At 45.7% G+C, this 24,285-nt stretch overlaps 1 protein-coding gene across 8 annotated transcripts in view; it reads right to left on the bottom strand.

Annotated features, from left to right (window-relative positions):
* LOC135896560 (uncharacterized) overlaps nucleotides 1-24,285 on the bottom strand; it is a 208,958-nt gene that overhangs the window by 124,153 nt on the left and 60,520 nt on the right. For 6 of the 8 annotated variants that reach the window (XM_070528353.1, XM_070528352.1, XM_070528357.1 and 3 more), the window contains one exon: nucleotides 23,582-23,872. The exons of the other annotated variants lie outside the window; for them this stretch is intronic. In XM_070528353.1, coding sequence (XP_070384454.1) covers nucleotides 23,702-23,872 — 171 coding nt within the window. In that variant the 3' untranslated portion in view covers nucleotides 23,582-23,701. Of the gene's footprint in view, nucleotides 1-23,581; nucleotides 23,873-24,285 lie in introns of those variants that run through there. 8 annotated transcript variants of the gene reach the window in all.

Below are 24,285 nucleotides of genomic sequence, written 5' to 3'. Positions count from 1 at the left end.
CGTAGCGCATGCGCAAACGGGTGCGGCGATGAGCGAGCACTTTTTTTCTTTAATTTGGCAAAGGCGCAAAACTCAGCTCAACCTCTTGTTTGCACGCGAACTGAAACGCGGCCTGCCAAGCCAGCGCATGCCAGCGCGCGATACACTCCGGTCTGGCACGCCAAAGCGCGCCGAATGTTGCCAGTCACGCTGGCTGCGCGGTGACGCTGCAGATTGTCGTACGCCGGCGTAGCGTATAACCCGTATAACTGCGTCGCGCGTGGCCTTCACCCGCGTTCCGCTGTACTATAATACGAGCAGCAAGATCGCACTTCCGGGCCTTGCGTTTAAAATTAAATTATGGGGTTTTACGCGTCAAAACCACTTTCCGATTGTGAGGCACGCCGTAGTGGAGGACTCCTGAAATTTCGACCACCTAGGGTTCTTTATCGTCCATATAAATCTAAGTACACGGGTGTTTTCGCCCCCAACGAAATGCGGCGCCGTGGCCGGGATTCAATCCCGCGACCACGTGCTCAGCAGCCCAACCAAGGTAAATGTACCTGGTAGCGAAGCTTCCATAGGAGCCCATACGTTTAAAACATGGGGGTCCATCGCCGGTTCATGGGGCTTAGCGCCATCTGTATGTGCTGGGAACACTTCCGGCGGAAGAAAAAATAACGTGACGCGATGTCCGTTAAAAGCAGAAGTGACGTCATTTTGTTTTCGAAGGCGCGAAATTTGTTTTGTTGTTCTTCTTTTGGAGCTATATATTCAAATGCTCCGCCATTAATCTTGATGGGCGTTTCGAGCTTTCAGCGAGGAAAGCGATGCAGGAAAAGGCCAGCCGTATGGTTGTTGAAATCGCATCCCTGCACAGAACATACTTTCTTTGGAGGCCGACGAAAGCTTTAGGTGTAGAGTGCTGATCCTATTGTCGGATACCAAGCCCGTGGGCCAGCGCAGTCGCGCGAAAACGGCTACACAATTATCTGGCGGTCGTAACTCACTACTTTTGACTGAACAGATTAAGAAGCAATGAAGCTACCCGCGTCACCAAATTCAGACAAACTTCGACAAGCAAGAAAGCACAAATTGTGATGGAGGCGTATTTCAACAGGTGATACGAGTGCGCCTTCCTGCCCATTTCAAGACGTGCATTGCACTGCGAGTGATAGTGGCGTCAACGCCCCCTGTAGCGATGGGCGCTGAAAAGAAATGCATTTATTAATAATAATAAAATTAAACTTGTATTTTCTTAACTCGTCGAGAATGTATAAAATTGTCTAGGAATTTCATTTTCGTTGAGTGAATCTAACTGTGTCTCGTTTGAATTAAAAAACGCGTTTTCCTTTCCCAATGTTTGTTCCCTCCAAACATAGTCGCGCTTCAATCGCTGCTCCCATAACCCCCCATGCTGATGTCGGTGACAATCTGTACTGAACCGCTTTTCGCCCGAAGCTTCGCGACCTATTTGAATCGACCTTGGCCCAACACTATAGCCACTGAGCAACCACGGCGGCCATGTCTTGCGCTTGCAGCGCCTCCCGAGAAAAGGTGATTTGCAATCACTATCAGGCCGCGCACACTCTTCTCAAGTTCCAGCGATCGCCACAGAGGGCGAAAAATCAACCGCGGCGCGTTCCAGCATGAACTGAGCAAGGGGAGCTACTGCCATTTGTTCGTTGGCTTTAATCTGTAGCTTTTCTCCTAACACGGTTCAATATTTGGTCTGTGAATGAACACATAATAACCAAGAAACATAGTTCACGTGTCATTGTTTTACGAATAGGCATACCACTGGTTCATTGGACTTACGTTATTAACCTCTGTCCATTATCACTTCAGTAAAGGTTTTGAGACCTCACTGCAGTGTGATAAGCAGCAGCCCACTGGTATCGATTGCAGCGCGCGCCGTTTATCGATTCGAATTGTACGGCGGTAATAATTGCGTGAACGGTGTGGTCATTTCGTTTGAGCAGCGTCACGCACGTTCTTTTTAATTAGATAACAATAATATCTCGGCCTGTTTATGCGTCCAACATTCCATAGCCGCCACCAAGCGAACGCGTCTAAGGACGCTGAATTTCATCAGCTGCGGCCGCAGCTCCTGAAGATAATATGTGATAAGATGTGAAAGATTATAACATGTGCTGCATGCACGGCTTCCGTCGTTAGGGGTCTGCCGCGTCTGGCCGCGTAATTACGTGTTGCTTGGCAAAAATGTGCTAGTTAGCGTGAAACTTTATCGCTGGCAACTCAGCACAGTCTGTTTGGAGACTACCCACGAGAACTCATTAACCTTGCAGCCTTTGGGCGTGTGAACCAGTGAGTAAAAAAGCACTGCTTCATATCCTCAACTTCGAATTAGTTTTCGTGCGAGGTGGATAGAACAGATTCCTGTAGTCATTTCTTAAAAGTGGAAAATAATAACAATAATAAAGTTATTGCTCTTTAAAGGCATTTCAATCGAGGCTCTTGTCATTTTGCCACTTTGCTAAAATTGCTAACACTGAGTACAGCTTAAATAATCAATAGTTTTGCCTCTTTCTGCATAAATGATGCACTGCGATGAATTCACTGCATATTAGTGGCAAATGTACTTCTGGTGATATAGTTAGATCAATTGCGCTTGAGTCATAATGAAATGACTGTGTGTATTACCTAGTATGTGAGACATATATGACATCTAATTGAGGATTCACTACGCACAGCCCACACAAAGACACCATTGGAAGAAACGCACACGCAAAAGTGTGTGTGTGTGTGTGTGTGTGTGTGCGTGCGTGCGTGCGTGCGTGCGTCCGTGCCGTGTGTGTGTGTATGTGTGTGCGTGTGTGTGTGCGTGCGTGTGTGTGTGTATGTGTGTGCGTGCGTGCGTGTGGGCGTTCGTGCGTGTGTGTGTGCGTGTGTGTGTGTGTGCGCGCGTTCATGTGTGTGCGTGTGCGTGCGTGCGTGCGTGTGTGTGTGTGTGCGTGCGTGCGTTCATGCGGGTGTGCGTGCGTGTGTGTGTGTGTGTGTGTGCGTGTGTATGTGTGTGTGCGCGTGCGTGTGTGTGTGCGCGTGCGTGTGTGTGTGCGTGCGTGCGTGTGTGTGTGTGTGTGTGCGTGCGTGCGTGCGTGCGTGCGTGTGTGTGCGTGTGTGTGCGTGTGTGTGCGTGTGTGTGCTCGCGCGCGCTTTGTGCACTGTTCTTAGTCGTACATGGATCACAAACTCACTCACACTTACACCATAGTAATTGAGGCTCTTTCGAATCCAGCCTCCAAGACGCTGCTGACATTGGCTGATCCCTTTGGACTCTATTATAGTCTCTGTACATACTAGACAGCAGTGAATATGTCGCCACTGGAAGTAAGGTCAAGGAGCGAAAGTCCTGACAAAGTATGTTTCTGAACACTTCAACTAGAACCATGATTTTTTATGCGAAGCATATTACTAGAGATCAACCCAGCTCCTCAGGCGCGGCGGTGTCGCCTTCAATACCACGTGACACCGTGACGTCACGACAGAGGAGAAACGGGGCTCCAACTCACGCCGTCGCTCGAGAGCTCAACCCAGCTCCTCAGGCGCGGCGGTGTCGCCTTCAATACCACGTGACACCGTGACGTCACGACAGAAGAGAAACGGGGCTCCAACTCGCGCCGTCGCTCGAGAGCTCAACCCAGCTCCTCAGGCGCGGCGGTGTCGCCTTCAATACCACGTGACACCATGACGTCACGACAGAGGAGAAACGGGGCTCCAACTCGCGCCGTCGCTCGCGGCGTCGCCTTCAAGGCTGACCACGTGACGTCACGACAGAGGAGAAATGGGGCTCCAACTCGCGGCGGTATATAAGCAGCTGCGCTTTACGGCGGTTAGCTACAGGAATAAGTGCTTCGTTAGTTTTCATCGAGGTTATACTCGCAATGCGGTTATACTTAGAATGAAACGAGTAGAGTTATTTTTTTGCTATTTCAAGTGAAGTAATAAGATGAACGTGACTGGGATCCCATATTGCAGATGTATATTCAAGTTTCGAGTGTATTAAAGACATGTAAAAGTGTAGCTTTAACGTAGACGGTGCTTTGAAGAAGTTGCACCATAAGTACCCGAGCATATGATTAGCATTGTTTATGACGTGCTCTATATTAATGGCCCACTTTAAGTTATTTGTAATGTGTGCAGCAAGATATTTAAATGGCATAACGAAATCTGAGGGAATGTTAGGATGGCAACTGCTAGGATTAGAATTTTAGAATTAGATATGGATACGCGCATTATTTTACATTTGGTAATTACAAATGATTCATGTAGAGTAAATTTCCATGAAATCAATAACTAGGCTAGCCCTACACAGTAAGGGATAGCTAGAAAGGTACGTTCACTCAACCGGCCTATTCCACACTTCTCAAACAGACAACTCGCCAAAAACATTTTTTCTTTCTCCTCAAAAAACAGATGACAAACCTGAGCAAAGTGTCCCCTAAATGTTTTTTTTTTGAAATATGCTCGGAGTAAGTACAGCTCAGCCTTCAGCCAATCAACAATGCACGAGCAAGGGAAGCCTTAGCGTAGGAACTTGTCTTCGTCACGGCCCTCACAAACATGTATGCCTGCTGAAACGTTGGCTCCAGGCTGGGGCTTCCTTTGCTCACCTCTGTTACTCATTTGAAGTGTTCATCTCTTTGCAACCTCTTTGTCTTGTTTTAATACACAAACTGAGATGTTTTTTTTTTCATTTCAGCATGAAACCGTAAATTGCATTTTCCAAGGATCCGGGAGCGTTAATTGGGCTTGCTTAAATATTTATTTAGCGTCCTTTTTTATTCACACAATATTTGCAGAAGTCCTCGTTAACACTGTCTCCATCAACGTTCCTTGCCAACACTCCACTTGTGCCAAAGCCTTTACTGCCACACTTGAACATCAGATGTGCAGCAGAGAGCAGACAGTATGTGCTGTAAAATATATCATACCGTTGTTTCTTTTTTCATTGCACTACGTGCCTCTCACCAACGTGTCATGAAAACAATGGCATATAACAGCTGGAGCTTATTTTGCTGACAGTACGCCTTTGCCGAGCCCTTTTTTTTCACCTAGCTGAAATCGTCGAACACATACCATATACGTATAGTGTGAAACGCGTCAAGCAGAACTGTACGCAACTACAAGTACGAGGGTAGGCGAGCATAAATATCGTTGTATGAAGCTTCGCTATCCCTGCTTTAGCCGCACGCCGAACACGATGAGAACATTTCGCTCGATTTTAGCGTTCAGTACCAATAAATATGTATCTATTTGTGTTTCTGAATGTTGTAAACACAGTTACATGTAAGCTTACTTGTTTCAAGTGTTTTTCTGCCAGCTGAGGCCTCTCGGTCACCTGGCGACATAATAAAGATATCTGTAGTCATGTTAGACTACAGCACCCACGATTACCGCCCCGAAAACGGTAACAAAACGTCCAAAACCATCGAGCGAGCAGCGCGACGAGCCCCACCGGCCGCTAGCGCAGCGGCCATGTTGCTCACTATGTAATGATACAGTGGCTAGAATAGGAGAAGTGTGATGAGCGCGCCTGCTTCGCCGTGACGCTTCGCAGGGAACGGGACAGGTGGCGCTGTAACCCGCTTACACGTCAGGCGCTTGGAGCAGACGCGTTGCCTAGGCCGCGCCCAGTTGCGTCTCTTTATTCGATTTAGCGTTCATGTTGCTACACAGTCTAAAATAACATGGTGCAGCGCAAGGATGTGGCAAAATCTTCTGTAGAAGTTTTTAAGCTAGCGAATGCGGCATGCATTTAACGAAATCCAAGCGACGGGCAGTCGCATACTCACGATAATGGCGTTTCCGTTCGACCTGGATTTTAAGCAGTGCCTTAAACAAAAGAGTGAGGGCCACAAATACTTTTATTGTCATAACAACACTAAGTTTCCGACTCACAATATAGAAACACAGACGCGAAGCAGTCCCTTTTCGACTGAATGCTCATGTAAGACGACTGAGCTTCAGATGCTTTCTTTTCTCGCGAGATGATGCGCGTTCCTTGTTCAGGGACTTCGTGAAGAAGTGAAGGCGTGTGATGAAAAAAAACTTTATAATCTGGTTCGTAAGGTCGATACCATGGCGTGCACAGCCGACGACGACAGAATTTTTCTGCAGGCAGGAGGTCAGCTCATCCAGACTGTCTTGGTGTAGTTCATTGTAGCTGAACCATGTCGTGAAGGTAATCTCAAGGGCATCCACAAAGGAGAAGAGCTTCTCCGAAGGATAAAGTAGGCCGCCATTATCACAAAAATCTGTAAGTACAGCGAGATCTCTGTTCGCCTTCTGCGGTGATACGAGAAGCTCACCAAAGCAGTCGCTGCAGCCGCTTTTTACTATAGTCTTCCTGGCAAGATACCCTGCTATGTAAAAGACAAGTCGGGCATCGCTTGTCTTTTCGGGATACACATGATCAGGAATGATCTTCGATTTCTTGAGCACCTCAGAAGCTTCTTCGAGCTTGCCTTTGTCAAGCAGTGAATCCACTTGTTTGGCCTCACTTCCATCGGCTAACAGAGAGATAAGCGAGCCTCCTGCACAGTTCCCGCTGCTTGGTGCCTTTACCAGATCATAGAAGCTTAGGCAGTTCACTGTGATTAAAAATTGGGTAGCTGTCGGGTGGTCGTTGCATCCTGAAAACTGACGGATAATGCCAAAGAACTTTTCTATACAGTCTTGGCTGAGTCGGCTTGTGAGGACGTACTTGAAACAAAGTTTCTCATTGAGGTACTTTAGAAGGCCCAGAGTAGCATCCAAAGTGACTCTCAGTCCCTCAGCGGTGCTTGCGGAAATGAATCCAAGCTTGGAACTGCCCAAGGAAGCTTCCCATTTGTTTAGGTACTCTTGAAAATCGATAATGTTCTTTTCCTGGGGAGAACCAACTTTAAGCCCTTTTGATGGGATGCGTGCTGTCATGGCCTCAATTAATTTTACCATCATGAGCACAAATGCTTGTGTTGGTGCCGGGTCACTCCAATGCTTAGCTATCTCGCTCTTGTAGAAGAATAGCCCACGGAGAACTTCAGCACTGAACAGGTGGAATGCGAAGTTTACTTTCATCTTTTCAAAGTTGTTGGGGCGAATGTGCGACAACGTGATTTTAGGCATCACTTTCAATGTTACTGCGCATTTATCTTCATCGTACGCTGCCTTGATGTGCTCCATGTAAATAGCACCATCTGGTGTTTTGTAAGGAGCTTTAATAAAGCCATTCCTGACACATTTCACCAAATGTGGAAAATCGGAAATGAAAAAAAGGCGCCTCCCTATCTCGACGGGATGTGGCACGGAAGACTTTATCGAGGATGAGGTCCCAAATATCCCAAACTTGCGCCACATAGATCTATTCCATGAGGCTCCATCAGAGGTGATAAAATCCACCTTGAGGCCTGCTTTCTCTGTAAGCAGCACGGCCTCCATTAAGATCTTCGAAAGCAGTGCAGCCTTCACATTTCCCCTGGAAGCAAAACAACCCAGTACTTGGTGCCATGAACCAGTCAATGGTTGAAACATAATGACCAAACCATGATCACAAGGCATGTGTCGTTCGGAGTCAGGTGTAAACTCTCCCAAGTCCACAAGCCCTTCCACCTTTCCTCCTGTGCCAACATTCAAGCATTCTGACAACTTCATTTCATCCACTATGAGTCCGCCGTGTCGTTTGAATTCATCCATTGATTTTGTTTTCTTGGCAATCCCTGCCAAGACAGCAGAATTAAAGCCGAACCCACTCTTGTACTTGCGTGTGTAAACCTTGAGGCATGATCGACTAGGCAGCAGCAGTATGCCCTCCCGTCTCACGTGCTCATAGAGCCTTGGGCTCTTCATCCTCATTATCATGCATTCTAGTAGCCAATCCGGGTTGTACTTCATACCTTTCGGTGATTTCCGTCGAGCACCCTCAAAACACTGCATGACGGCGAGCCGTTGCTTGGGTGTGAGGGCTTTTAGTCGGCCTTCGAGGACGGTTTCTTCGAGCTCCTCACTCTGCTGCTTCAGTTTCTGGATAGTTTCTTCGTACAATGAAAGCCTAGCCTTCAGCCGTCTGATAGCTTGCGCTTGCATCCGCCTTCTTAGTGAAATACGTGCAGCTTGACTCTGGTTGCGCTGTTTCCTTGCAGATCTTTGATTGAGAAGAGCTTTCCTCAAATGTTTGCACGAAATGCATGGCTTGCTTTCATTGGCGGTTCCCTGGCAATTCTTGCTTGAGATTACGGTTCCTGAGACTGAAAATTTCTTATTTCCAATGATGAAAGGAAATTCTTGAAGAGTTCCTGCACCCGCGCACACGCTGAGAACATCTACGTTCCTTAACAAACACTCAGGATCGTCTGACACACAGTGCGGTATCTGCACCCCCTTCAAAAACACTTCTTGCTTCACTCCATGCTCATCTTGGGTGAACACAACTAACTTCTTGGCGAACAGAATACTCTTGTCCTCAGTGGACTCACACACACTGTACGCAATAGTTAGGGGCGAAGCACTAAGCGTGTGTTTTCCCCATGAACACGACGGTAACGTCAAGTTGTCAAACGGCGCGCACGATGCATTCTCGAAGTCAACACTGTCTGTCGTACTCTCAGCACTTACAGGTGTGGTAGCTCCCTTTGCACGTTTCTTCCTGGGTGGCTCATTCTGTTCACTTCTTGTTGGACGCTTTCTCTCTGGTGGCAGCCTCTTTGAACAATAAGCCGGTAGGTTCGGGAACAAAGTAGGAACTGCGCCTGGAAGCAGCACAGGCCTACTTCTCTCGATGCGGACGAGCTCACCGTTCACTTTATGCTCAAAGTGCCTTGACACGTACCGTTCGTCGAAGTGCAACTCGCACACTGCACAGTTTTCTTCCAGGTTTTTGTCAGCGCGAGGAATAGCACGCTGCCATTGTGCGAGCGCACTTGAGTCTTTAGGTGCACCAAACAAGGACAGTTTCTTCTTGCTCGACTTGTAGCCTGTTGTGCAGCCGGGCACAAAACAGTGACTCTGCCTTCTAGGCATGACTGCACAGATGCTAAAGCGGGCGAAACGTACACTTGACACGAAAACTGCACGCACACGACGCTATCGAAACAGGCGACGTGTTCTGCGCTGTCTGGGCATGACGTGAATGCGGGAGCGAGCGCCCCCATGCGGTTCCCTCTCCGTGGGCTTCAGCGCCTCCCATACGAGCCGCTCGGCGGTCGTCACACTTCCCTATTCTAGCCACTGTAGTAATGATGACGATATTAGTTTTGATTTTGTCTGCGCCATCTGCCGGTCCTATACTTTAGTTCACAACGCCACCGCTACTACTACTTCCGTCATAGAATTTCTCGCTATAACACCTAGAGGTAAATCTGGCGCCACAGTCTATGCCAGTTTCCCAAGGAGCGCCGTGCCGTCACGGGAATGACGATATGTGTGTCTGCGAGGCTTCTGTTGGCTGGTGTTGTAAGAGGATTCGTCTAAAACGTGGATATAGCTACACAAATAACGCGTTCTCAAAGTAAAATCTTCATAAAATGTTTCAATTTACGCATATTACATATTCTAGTGAAGTTCACTCACCTATACAATGCGTAACCAAGCGAAGAAAAGCACGAACAGACGACAAACCCTACCAAAGCGAGCACAAATCTTGTCGTCTGTTGTCCAACTTTAGCAGCCCGCTGATACTTTTTACGTTTCATGCAATTGTACATGCAATAACAAGTTCTCATAGTTAAACAAAACATGCTTTTGTGTAATAATAAAGGTAAAACTTTTTACGTGCTGTTTTACCAGAACATTAATCATTGTGACAGACGGAACGGTGCTTGCCTGGCTCTCCGAGAACGATGCCAATCCGAAGTCACAATATACCGGCATTCCCGTGCGTACCACAGCGCAGCAGCGCTAGCTTTCCCTCTAGGTAATGTAGCGAGAAACTCTATGACTTCCGTTGCACTGTGGAAGGTACAGTTTTCCTTCTCTAAGTTTATATAGGCGTTCTGTTACTAACTATAGTGCTACTCGGGCGCCTGGACGTCCTCCTCGACCGCCGCTCCGGGGAGGAGGTTCGCAACATTGAGTTTCGTATCACTATAACTAGAGGGAAATCTGGCGTTGCGATCGTTCAACCAATGCCTCCTTTACTAGATGCCAGCCGCGTTGCTCGCTTTCCCATTGCGGCGGCGGTTCCCTTAGTTGAAGTTAGTTCAGCATAAATTCCGTGAGGCGGCGCTCGTTGCCTTTTCAACTTCCGGTGGATGTGGCAGCGGCGGCTGAATGCTCCACCGGCGCTTTGTATGTGCGGGCGTCTGTTAGCGAGCGTTATCGCGGGCCTCCGAAATGGCAACAGATGCCATGGTAATCTCCGAGGTCGCAGCACGTGATCTAGGTTGCAGACGTCCGCCACACGCGGCGCTCGTTGCCTTTTCGCGGAGGAGAGAAAAGGGAGAGGACCAGGAACCAAGTATACGGACAACGCGGCTGGCATCTAATAAAGGAGGCATTGGTTCAACCATCATGGGTACAGTATCATGTGAATGATGGGAAGTACAGGTTACAGATTGGTATTTTGTTCACTGGCGAACGAGTCTACAGGTATTTTTTAGCAGTTTTGGTCGCGCTCCAAGCGTAATTGCTATAACCCGAAGTGGGACGGTGCGACGCAAAGCTCTCTGCCTTTGCTCTGTTGCTCGAAGTGGCGATAGCGCACTGGGCCAGCGGCTGGTCCGATGTTTGTGTCGTGGTGCGGTGTCGAAGCTCTGGCGACAAAGCGACGGCATCGTAAACGTTGAAAGAACGTGTTTCGACCCTTTTGCCCTTGGTTTGTTAAGCGTGTTAGGTTGGCGCTGTAGCGTTACGTACTTCGGAAGAGCCAAAGGAAGACATATACATTTGTACTTCCAGTGGATTGACAATAAAATGTTATTCAGGGCTTCATTACGCATTGCTCGTTTATGTGCTCATTGAAACGTGCGTTTTAGGACTTTGAAACACAAACTTACTTGTGCTATGAAAGGTTGCTGCTTCCTGGCTGTAGTCTGCTGTCTCGAAATGGGTAAGTGCAAAGCCACGCCATAACAGCTGCTGGCGGCCGTTTCAGAAGCAGCACGTCAATATAAATATAATGAACCATACTAGTAGGAGGCCACAAGCGTCCTAGCTAGCACTGCAGCAGGTGTGCTTAAATGTACTTGAAGACAATCGGTAATCGTGACGCCCGACGCAGCCTTTCGAAAAAGCGACAGAGCGCGCAAGTGCCTGTCGTCAGCGAGAAAAATAACGCGTTCGCAGCGAGCAGGCGTCGTAGCAGACGACACTTGTAGCGTTTTTCTCAAAGACACAACACTTTCTCACAATACTAAACTTTTATTTCCATAAATACGTTACGAGTATTTTTGTATAAGTACATGCACGATTGTTATTGCTGTTGTAAAAGTAAATAATTATTCTCTGGCCCTAAATCCGCAACAGAATTGAAGAAGAATGCATACCCTGGTGTGCCCTGGTGGCAAACCGTGGTTCAATCTCCAAGTGATACAAAGCTTACGTAACGTGTTGTGCAATATATAAGATGCCGCCGAAATAAAATTAAATTTCTGCGATAATATTTTAGTATAGCTTCGTTCAGTGCGCCGCAAGCAAACGCCGCTAGTGACTCAGTGACGCAACCTAAATCTGCGTCACTGAGTGTTGATTGTACTATGCCGTAGCCACGTAGCGAGACGCGTGGAAACACGAGACATCCAAGCGCCGTTATCTGTCTGGAACAGATAACGGTCAAACCGATTTCCGTATTCGGTTTGTAGCCTAAACCCCGGCTCGATGCTATAAAACATTACCTTTTCGTAGCACTTTTGCTGCACCTTATGCTACAGTCTCAATAGGTCTCTTGTTGATAAGAGCAAAATATTACCTTTTTGTAGCACTTTTTCTGCACCTTATGCTACAGCCTCGATATGTCTCTTGTCGCCAAAGAAAGTAAAGAATAACTTTCTTTTTAACAATGGCATTTATTTCGAATGAACTTAGCAGACTAGAGCGCACTAGCTTAGGTCGACCTCTCTGTCTTTCCTTTCAATAAATTCTATTCATTCGTTGACTTGTGCAATAAGTCGCGTATTTGTCAGCAGCGTTCACGATCGCTTTCAAGGGCAAGCGCGGGACACCGTCACAACGCCAGCTGCAAAAAAAATTGGGCAGTGTAGAAACGCCGATTTAAGGTAGTGTACACGTATATGAGCACCCGTGCGAAATGTCACGTTTCAATTACGACCGGTAAAGTCCCGAAAAGCTGCGCAATGAAGAAAAACGTCGCATTTTCGCCCGCCGGAGCTTATGCGTGCATCTCAGAGCGCGTGGCCCCATGGGATGACCTCAGAGATGAGGAGGCGCCTCGTAAAATCCTGGAGGTGGCGTGCTGGAAGGTACATCATAGCGACAGCCGCTAGGTGTACGCGTCATCTGCTTAGGTGCTTCTTGCAGGCTGTTAAGACGACAATTTTGCAATTACTAGCCATCTGTTGTTGACAAGATTGCTTTAGTGGCATAGACCACTCATCTATAACAAGTTAAGCCAAATTGCATAATTTAGTTGCATGCAGTTGGCCTTTAAGTGAACAAAATGTGATTTGGTTAATTCATACAGCGCAGGTATCCACCAGGCTTGGTTACGAGCTTATTTGTTGAACAATAGAAATCAATCAACATAAGAATTTTGGCTCATCGTTTTTTTGCTAAATAGTGATTTTAGCCCCACGACCCCGCTAAGCGACGCTTTCACTTATCTTCTTAAAGAATGCTGTTTTTGTTTAGAGCCTATTTGCAAGTATAGAATACATAACCAAGTTGGACTCATTTTCACCAATAGACGCCTCAGCGAATCAACAACCTTTTGGTGTCGTCATCCGTGGATTGCGAATGTTCGAGCTTCAAAACTTTGTGTTAAGAGAGGCGTTTCCAGACAAAAATAAATTGTGTCCAGCATGGTCGTGTGCTATATACTTTCAATTAAATTAAATTCCGAGATTTTACGTATTAAAGCCACGATACGATTACGAGGCACGCTGTAACGGGGGACTTCGGATTAATTGTTGACCACCTGGGCTTTCTTCAACGTGCACCCAATGCACGGTACACGGCCGTTCTGTTCTTTTTTTCTTTTTTCACTTTTTTTTGCCAAGCCATCAGGCTTGGCAGCACAACGCCAACGCCACTACAACGCCACGTCGCCGGTTGTCTATGCACTTGGGTCGCTCATTGACAGAGTTTCTTGCAAACTCTAATGAAAACTTAGCTTAAACGGATTCCCACAGCGCGTGGAATCCGCGCACTTTCCTTTATTGCGGCAGCAATTATATGGACACTCCCGACGGATTTCTGCCGTCGCCGAGGTTCCGTATGAGGTTCCGTAGGTTCCGTGAGGTTCCGTATGAAGTCCAAGGGCGGTAAAATTATGCTGTACGTTCGAGCGAAAGCGCGCGAATGTGAGCCGGCTATCTCGGTTCAGTCTCGCGCACGCAACGGAAGAAAGCGGGGAGGAAGCGCACCGCCTTCAGTCGCGCGCAAGGCTTCGAGGAGGGGGATGTGGGAGTGGGGGCGTGTTCTACTCAGGGCGGCTCGGGCCAATGTATCTTGAAAGCCACCTGCGACGGATACAGAGTCCGCGCTGCGCTGCGTTTTCGCGACTTATAGTTCGCCTTGACGCGAGCGGCTGCACGAAGGTCAATTCGCTCGCTGCTGCTGCCGCGTTTCCTTACTGCAGCGTTTCGACAGTTACGTGCGATCATCGAGCGGCATGTGTTCACGTGCGTTTCTGCGCACGTGACAACATTCTTGTTAATTTAGTTAGTATGCCTACGTTTACAAGTTTCTACGGCCGATAAAATTACTATCGTTAAGCCTGTTTCACATGATGCGATTTTCGTCGCACCGGAAGTGCGATTTCCGTCGTTTGCGATGAAAATCGCGGTCGCAGTGCCGACCCCCCGATTTTCGGCTGCGACCAACCGGTTGGTCGCACAGTCGCACCGTCGCACCGATCGCTGCGATTTTCCGTCGAAATTGCGCGGAGAGCTGTCAACAGAGCTATTTCGCCGGTTTGTTTTGGAAAAAAGGCGCCTCGCACGACAAGTGCAATGCGCGGAGACGTGGATTGTCGAATTCGGTACGTACGCGAAGGGAGAATAAAAAACTTGTACCGCACATTGCATTCTCCGATTTCTATGCGTTCGTTGACACGCTACACAGCAAATGAAGTGCATTTTCACGTTTGCTTCGTACGCCTTTGCGAGTTGTCAGTGCTAGGAGGTGTTCAATCCCCAGCAGACGACGAGGTCGTCACAATTTTCTTTTGTTGGGTAGCATGCAAAAATCGCGCTTACGGAAAAGCTTGAATTATTTCAACCTCGGCAAGGGCAAATGACAAGACAGCAAAGTACCCCAAGTTTCAACGTTGCGCTGAACGCGGTACCGTTCAGTTGCATTTTCTTGTCGGTTTTCAAGCACGAATTTCCCGATGCATCTTGAAAGCTTATCTTGCCTCTTATTAAATTTGACAGAGCAAAAGTGTAGGCTATCGTAATGAGTTTGCTGCGATAGCATTAAATCCGTGGCTTGAATAAAGTATTACATGCACGTTTAGTTGCACCTCTTCTCTGGAGAATTTTTTTTTTCTTGCACAGAATTACCAATAAACATTGACTATGTTGCGGACTTTGTATCCTTACTGCATCTGTAGGAACACTTGGTCTGCAAGGTAATTAACTGTACAGCTAGTAGATTAATTAAATACAGTGACAACGTACCCTCCCGCACAATTATGTAGAACTCGTGCAACAATGCGAAAAGCAGGCAAACGGCCTGTTCTTGTGGGGATAAAACAGTATAAAACGACACGCCGAAGAAAAGTAAATCAACACTGTGCAGTGAAGTCAGCCAGTACAAGCAGTTCTTGCACGTTCACAGCTGATCAAGTGTGCAGAAACATTCATGCCTTTCATGTTTCTAGTAAGTTTCTAATAAGTTTGTGGTCACATATATTAGTGTGTAAACCCATATAACGATATCCGCTGCGATTATTATCTTCATAAGTAATGAAATACCATGCTACTTGCAAGAACATATATCACCTGAGGATTCTAGAACAAATTTCTGCATTTCAACAATACACAATATGTGGTTTATTCAATAAAAGAACACAAACTGGGCTTTCTTGCAATGACAAACTTATTCCAAACTTTACTTACATACAGGCAAGAAAAAAAATTATAGTCAGAAATATTGTTCTTCAATTTGTTCACCTGCCACTGTGGCTATAGCATTCTGCTGCTAACACAAGGCGAGGGATTGATATGCCAGCCATGGAAGTCGCATTTCGATGGGAGTCATAGGTGCGAAAAAAAGCTCTTGCACTTAGATTTAGTTCATCACCTTTTATTGAACCCTTACACTTCAAAATGCTATTGCACGGGGGGCATGCTTATGCAAAATCTAACACCAATAGAAAGCAAAGTGCAGAATTGTAAAACAATCATCTTTCGTGATAATTCAAGTGTGTAAATATTCATTGCATCAATATGTATTGTTCAACAGCACTGTACAAGTAAGCATGATCAGGTATAGCAAGTACTCTGTCAAGAAGCTGGTTCTACAGATGTATAAATGTCAAGGCATGAATGCTCATACTACGTCGCACACATAGCACAAAGAAAACCTTTTTCAATAGTCGTCCCTTCTGGCAGATATGAGTGGGCCATAAGCAGCAGAAACTTTATTGCAGGACATTGTGTAATACCGCTTATGAAAGAATGAACAGAGTGAAGAGGCTTTTAACCCTTTATTGACGAGTGTTGCCTACAGGCAACACACCAAAAAAGAATTTTTTTTTCTTGTCGAGTTTAAGTATCGAGTACGAAGTTTCTAGCTAAATGTCTTCGGCCAACACTGAATGACAGGCAGCAAGCGTCATTTGTTGGTTTAGAGCAGGAACACTGGACGAGGAAGAAGTTTGGCACGCGACTCACTGTCTTGTGCAAGCAAGTTCGGAGGAGACAGGCCAATGCAACATATGTAGCTGCAGTGGTGTCGCACATCTGATGTAAAGCAAATGAAATGGGCACCTATGGTTCACATATGATAAGAGCTGTCTATACAAATTGAAAATAAAGCTAGGTGGCTTCATTGGGGTGAAGCCCACTTCCAGTTTCCTGCCTGGAGTTTTCCCTCTATTGCTGAAAAGCTTCCGCAAAATATTTTTTCTTTTTGTTGATTATGTTTACTCTTGATGTGGTTTGCATATTTAGATAGAACAATAAACATGTTTTCTCGGTATTTATATGTCTCGTCATTAAAGGGTTAACAGCAGTACCTCATGCTGCTCTAATAAGAGGAACGATGAGCAAAAACATTTCTGGTAGAGCACTCAAACTAACTTTCTGAAAGACAGAAAATTCCAGGTGAGAGTTGGAGGTACGTTTAGCCCACACACACCAACAACACGGGCATACTACAAGAAACACTACAGCCTATGGTGTATTACAGTCTGTGGGAAAGCTATCTTATACAGAAATCAAGAATGATGCAACAAGCCCTCGACAACACTGCAGACTTTCTTGGCTAGTCTGGCCTCTCGCTTTCTGATAAGTCAGCTCATATCGACGTCAGAAAAAAAAGAAAGACTAGAATCAAGAACTACCCCAGATTGCACATTGTGATCCACATAGCTGGACAAATATGCCCGCAAGTCAACATCCACAAATCCTCAGCTAGTGTAAGCCCATGACGGCAGAGCCAGCATGTGGGTGAAACAATTATGCAATGCCTGGACGCAACTTCCACACCTGGTGAAAAGAATAATCTCGAAATAACGGCGGTGGGCGAGCAGATACTATAGAAAATCGCAGATGCTGTGCTTGTGTCCAAGGTATAGTACGGTATGAATTACTAGCAGCACATAAAAAAGACAACTCATCGAATACAGGCATTGGGTAGTAATAACAGGTCTTTCCAACTGTACCATGCTTGAAGACCTCTATGAGAAAGAGCTAACGAACAAGCACCTAGACAGAGTAGAGTTGCAGCCTGCAGCACAAATTCTTTTTCTCAAGAGCTCAGAACCTCATCCCAAGATACTATGCCAGCTAGCATATGAGATGCAAAGACGACTACCCCTCCTTTCAGAAACACAACCTCGGGAGTACCTGAACTTGAAACACAACAGGCCCATACCATGGAATATGGGGGCAAACAATTAGGCCAGGAGACTATATGCAACTGCCAAACACACAGAGGAGGTTGCTAGTCATGAAGATACAAGCAAACATAAGGCACATATAGTACACTGATCTGGCAATAGCAGTGTAACAGTAGTATGACACTACATAAAACTAAACCCCATATAAGTGAGTACCATTCCAGGTCAACCTACACCTAGAAAAGCTGAACGGAAAGCAATCAAAGCAGCACTTGTAATGCAGATTACACCCTGCACAACACCCTGCATGGATTCACCAGAAACTGTCTGGGCCTGCACATCACACAAGATTGACAGGAAAATCAGGAGATTAACATGCGACTTGCCAGCACATGGCCAGAAATTGAATTACAGGATACACAGCCATGCAGATATTCCAGGACACAAGCGGGCTTATAAGCCTGACGTAATAACTGAAAACTAGATGAGTTTGTGTGTATTCATTATTAACTAAAGTGCAACAGATAGACAACACACAAGAACGAAGCGCTCTGTGTGTTCACTTCGTTCCTGTCCATCGCATTTCTGTTGCAGTATAGTTAATGAATTCATAAGGCTGCACAGGAGATGAATGATACCTCTGCTCAAGGGCCCGATCTCGCATCCAAATCCACGCGTCTGCACACACACACAAATGTTGCAAGAGTGCATAGCATGAAGCAGTATCAACAGGATGACACTAGATATGGATGAGGACTAACTTTCAACTGAGGTTCATTTGTAAAAATGTGGCGAGTTGTAAAAGGGCGATGAGAAAAACGAGAACAAGGTGAAAGCAGGAGCCAACGTTTCGACAAGTGGACTTGTCTTCTTCAAGGTCCACGTGTGGAAACGTTGGCTCCAACTTTCACCTTTTTCTCATGTTGCTCATTGTCTTGAATTTCCATCTCCTGCCTTTCCCGAGTTTTCCCCAGAAAAAGAAAGACATCTTTGAAGGATAGATAAAAATTGGTGCTTGATGCAGCCAAACATAAATAAAAATGCTACAGAAAGAAAATAGAGAAAAATTCCAAGTGCAGGAAAAAATAATTACAATTGCCAATCCTGCATGCCAGCACCTTTGAAGAAACACTGTTGTTATTCCAGTAGACAGACTGACAGCTTGCTTATGCAATGCAAGCACATTCTTCCAGTTCCATGCCATTGGGAAAAAAATGAGTTTCCTGGAAGGTAGCCACTTGCACACTTAGTGATCACTGTTTTTTTCCCCTGGACTTGTATATCTATATGTATTTTCCCCCTTTCCTGCTTTTATGTTTGGTTTCATCAAGCACTAGTCCTTATCAGGTTTTATTGCTGTACTACTTTGTGGTAACCTTTATAGATCACTGCATTTTCACAATAAACCTTTTAATTAGACGTTAGCATACCCTGTTCTTACTGCTTCACAATGTACATTCTTGCTACATTGGCGAAATAAAAGATTTTCTAAGGTATCATGAGGGCCATTAAAGTGACTTGCTGCAGTCTAAAAAAAAAAGAATGAATAGCCTGGTTGCAAATGGCAACAAAGAACACATAGGACAAACAAGAAAACCGTGATGATCTAACAATCAAAAGTTTAATGTACACACCGAGTAAATGCTCGCTGACAAGCAATAGACTGAACATACACAAAAAGGAGAAGCAAAAATTCATGTGCATTTCCTGACGGGAAATGCATCCATTTCTAACGGAGGCCGTGATGACAAGATTAACCCAGAATTTTTAGATCTACAGCTTCCGTAACTTCTCTAGGCAGCCGATCTGCACAGAATGCTAGCTTCTTCCTCTACAATGCACGCTCAGATGTGGAGAGTGCATTGTAGAGGAAGAAGCTAGCATTCTGTGGAGATCGGCTGCCTAGAGAAATTATGGATGCTGTAGATGCAAATACACTGGGAGAATCTTGTGTCAGCATGGCCGCTGTTACACTTTCAGAGATGGATGCGTTTGCTGTTGGAATTTGTATGGAAACGCATCAGATCTTGCTTCTGCTTTTTGTGTAAATTCGATTTATTGCTTGTCGACCAGCATTTACTCGGCATGGTCAATAAACTTTCATTTGTTAGTACACCTCACGAGATTATCTTGGTATCTAGCAGAAAGGTGTTCATTCTTTTTAGAGTGAAGCTGTATATGCCTAGATGATCCGATCACAAGAACCCTAGCGTAGGGGTATGAGCCATTGTTTCGGGGGTTGTGAGCCATTGTTCGTCTTACATGAGGGATGGAGACATTTCTTGTTGGGTAGACATAGAAATGCTTATGCATTTAACACATAAACATTTATCTACGCATTATTGCAAGGAAGGGACACAGAGTGGGACTGGGTTAAGACAAGATCATGATGTCATAATTATCTTGCAGCAAAGGTGTGGCGGGCCATTGGCTACACCGATAGTGACGTCGTTTCTCTCTAGCAGCAGAGCGCGCGTGCAGAAGTCTCTCTCAGACTTCCCTATAGGTTCAAAAATGTGTCCCTGTATTTAATTAAATGAAATGTGCAGCCCCGGTGTGTCACTTGGTAACTACAGTGCATAACTGAGTCATAAACATTATGATTAACGCATTACAAAACACAAATGCGTAACATAATTAAGAAAGACTTCGATGGACCACCTAGATTAACACAACGAACCGCTGCTCATTGCACTTTTGAAGATGGTGATCTTGCAAAGTGCGATGTGTGGCATTACAAATAAACGTGATAAACCCAAGCCAAACATGTGCATAACCTCATTAAGAAACACAGACATAACCAATAATATAGAAAGACTTGAATAAGCCATTGGAATTAACCCAGTGATAAACACCGGGGCCGCACATTTCGGCTTCGCTGGTTTACCGTCTGTACAGGGTGCATGGGCAGTAACTTTTTCTGTTATTGTTTGTTAAGTATTGTATAATGTTGAGCCAGTAAAACACGTTGGGATAGTTGGTGCAATGTAGTGGTACTGTTTTTGCTGGTTTTTTTCTTAATGTTGTGCCCTTCTTCCTTTTGTAACAACTTTTTTATTCCCCCTTGCATAATACTCCAACCTTCCAGCCTGCGAGGTATATAAATAAATAAGTACATAAGCACGTCATTCATTCATCTGCATACACCTCGCACCATTCCTTGCTCAACAAACGTCACTGTGTTGATGTCTCGCAGCGTGCATCTACATTAACTGCCGTTTGCGTTTCGGTATGGTTTGTGAACAGTGTAATGCATAAAGATTACATGACATTAAGGTTGTGACCTATGCGGTGCATAAGCAAACCTTGCAAAAGATGACAAGTTGGATTGTTGAAAATAAGATAAATTGTATATATCGCAGTTACTTTAACAGCATTTAATTGACCACTTGACAAAAACTTCACTTCGCATAGATTCCAACACGTACACTGAATCTGCAGTTTTCTTTTTTGCTTATTAATGCAGTCGTTACTGCATGGCCACATTGTAGATTTGAAAACAAAGTGAAATAAATTTGTTTGTTGCAGTATAACAATATGTGTAGATCACTGCGATTGTAACCCCAGAACTTAATACAAACATGCACACTATAGGACGCAGACAAATGTTCAGGACAAATTTCAGAATGTTTGCATCCTGATACTTATGAAAGTGAACGGTTTCATTCCATGGCTGTCAATGAGAGGGAGAGAGAAAACTTAATTGTCTTCGTGGAACAAAAACGCATTGATAAGCTTAGACATATAGTCATTGCTTAACACTTTCGAAATGAATAATTATAGCTTGCTATCAACATTGAAGCAGCCATTCAACAGCAAGAAAAGGAATCAGTTTTTCCAGCTCTGAACATTGAATTGCAGGAAATGCAAGCAGGCATAAAATTCTGTCAATATAATGTTTAGGAATACCAAATCGGAATAAACATTGAGGCTTGCATTTGTACTTTCTCTGGCTGAGCAATCTAGTTTGAAATGACTCCCATAAGCATGTCGTAACAATGTTGACCTAATACAGGTTAAATGCATGAGTAGCTTAAGAAATCTGGATGATTGCTATTCATTACAGTGAAGAAACTATAATATCTAATAGCATTAATATAATAATAATAATATTTATTTCCACAAAACAGGCTAACCGTGAGAGCTAGGCGTGCGAGGCTGAGCAGAAAGCTGAAAAATTCTACGGCAAGTGCGCCTGCCGTGGGCCTACGATCCTGCATTATGAATAGCGCGTACTGACATGGTCTTCTTGTTAGAAGTTCCGAGTATACTACCAGCGCGAGACACGGGGCAACAAAGTGGACGAGAAGCGTGTCTTTTAGAATGCTATGTTACAACGTACAGGTTTCTACAAAAGTGACGGTAACTGCTCGAAACATTTGATGCGTCGGCTTTTGCGGCTTTAGAAATATTGAGTGGGGGCTCCCATATATATATTCGCAGCGCAAGCACGGCGATGGACGAACCAGGCTAGCGCTAAGGTTGAATTTCACAACACAATTTTCATTCCACGTCGTTATCACACAGATCGTTTGAGGCTTCGTTCAGGGGCACACGCGGGCGTTCGGGTTGGTGCTTCTTGTTGCGTTTGGCGTAAGAATATGGCTAGGAGCAGGCACCACATATGCGCAATGACAGGCAATATACACGCATCATTTCTCTAGACGCTGACGCCGAGCACGGGTAGCGCGAGGATCTTGTTGGGCTGACACGACAACTTCGTGGTAGCCGAATTCCGAATACTGCATATACGGTGAGTGTAGCTATATGAACTTGTCGATAGGTCATCTTGCAGATTGTTGTAGCACAGGCAGAACGAAACGGTCATAGAAGGTAGATAAGACAACACACATCGCTGAACCACCTGCGAATAGCTGTTTACGTGCGCGATGTCGCACGGAACTACAGTAACCGCCGTCGCGCACCCCAAGACAAATCTTAACTAACGTTTGTAAATGAGTAAACGTACATATTATTTGCCTATAATCAAGAGAAGTCAATAATATTATAGTGTAAACGTTTTATTCACTACAATAAAAGAATTATGCAGCGTGTGCCACGAAACCTGGCACTAAGCAACCCTGGGCGTCGCACCAGTCGCACTGTTGAAATCGCAATCATGTGAAATGAGCCCTCTAAAAATCGCATTGCGACGCGTGCGACAGCACCGATTTTCGTCGTTGCAGTCGCAGCATGTGAAACAGCCTTTACTTCGTGTATACCTAGCTGTCCACCAATTTGCAATCGCAATGGATGATTCGCCTCTCGGGCGGCGCCGCGACTTTTTTCCTTCAAGCGGATAGCTTTCGCTGCCTCGTTCGACCATTTTCGTGGTTCGCGGTTGGCGGTGGGCGGTCGTACTGCCTATGCAATAGGCGCCTGCTCTCGAGCGACGGAGTGGTCGAGTTTCGGAGCACTGTCGCCGCCGAATGGTCACCCGTGCTGCTGCTGCGCGAGCTTCTGGCTGTCTGAATGTTTAGATGCTAAAGAGCGGCATTCCACTGTGCGAACAGGAGCACCAGCACTGTGATCCACTTTTGGGACAGGAGCAGTTTGGCGACGCCGAGGCGCAAGCGACTGTAGTGCGAGCTGCACCAGCGCGAGAAAGCTGAGTGCGAAGGAAGTCACGTGACGCAAACCCGTCACGTGATTTCGCTGATCGGTCAGCGTAACACCTAACCGAACGTAACCGAAATACTGATAACTTTTGTGCATCACTTTGAGGAGCTACTCCTTCACTTGGCCAGTGACCAGCTCCACCAGAAAAATATGAATGTGTAGGGGACTTTTGCTCCATAAACAACAAAAACAGTGATTTACCCTGATTAGTTCCTCGCCTTTTCATAATATCATTACGGCCCCTAGTGGGTTTATTTCCTCGGGAACAACAACTGATCACATACTTTGCAACCTCGATAAATCAACAAGCAGTTGTCTTGCTTACGACACAGTTTTTTCTGACCGTTGTCCGCCCACAATCTTATTTCCGCATGAATACAGCACCTGCCTACAAACTGCGACTTGTTCCATAACTTAGAAATACAAGAACACTCCGGATTGAGGTAAACCAGAAATATAGCTTAAGTATATAATAAGAAGCCAACAAACACTGACACCAAGTACAACATAGGGGAAATTATTGTGCCTAATAAATTAAATAGAGAAACGATAAATTAATGGAAGTGAAAGTGGAAGAAATAGTGCACCCCTCATGAATCGGTTATTAACACGCCCGCGCCTTTCGTTGACCTCCTCGCCATGGCTAAAATGGTTCCATAGGCTTAAATTCCTTAAAAAGCACCGCTGCTTGCTGTCAGCCATTCGGTCAGAGAGACTGGTTTAAAGAAAGCGCGGAATACATGGACGACAGAAAATATAATATAGTTGGGTTAGGCTAAGTGACGACGGCGAAAAAAGGAATGCAGTTTCCCAGGCGGTACCACTTTAACGCACAAAATGAGACAAGGCACACTGAAGCACTCCGCCCCTGGCGCCACACAGTCCGGAACTTCTCGCAAGCTGCATGCTCACGGCTCCGCGTCACTTTATATTGAGCGTTGCCTTGACCACTTCGATACGCCAAAATATCTCGCCCCTTTCACGACCGTCCAGACCGGGGCAACTCTTGGTGGGGTCCCCGAGGTGGGCATTCAGCAGCAACAAGGACATGTCCGCCCGCAGCATGGTGGAATTGTGGGCCAGTTTCAGGCACTGCGCGCGCAGGCGGAAACACACGTTAGGCAGCTCACCTACAGAACACAGTCTACCCGCCTGTCAGTCATGCATTTGAATGTGCGCCTGCAGGCTGGGCGATGCGTCGGCTAGGTTTCCATAGTTCAGCGGCAACCAACAAGTGGCTTTGTGCAAGACGTTGAAGAAAAAGGAGACCGTGATCTGCGAGAGTATAGCACAAAGCTACAAAATACTCCCCATAAGGTTTTCCGAAAGAAAGCTTCCTCACCGACGAAAAAAAAATGGAGGACGCTCAAGTTTCGCCTTTAAGAGTTGAACGCGATAGCATTAAAAGATCCCTGACTGCTTCTAACGCTTCGCGGTAACTGCAGCTTATGTGACCGTAATGTTTACCGGGAAACGCTGGTCGCGAACGCTACGCACAAAGGCAA

The sequence above is a fragment of the Dermacentor albipictus genome, unplaced genomic scaffold, assembly GCF_038994185.2.
Source record: "Dermacentor albipictus isolate Rhodes 1998 colony unplaced genomic scaffold, USDA_Dalb.pri_finalv2 scaffold_11, whole genome shotgun sequence".
Taxonomy (NCBI): Eukaryota; Metazoa; Arthropoda; class Arachnida; order Ixodida; family Ixodidae; genus Dermacentor; species Dermacentor albipictus.
Note: the sequence above shows the minus strand (reverse complement) of the source record. Positions and strands in the feature narration are given on the sequence as shown.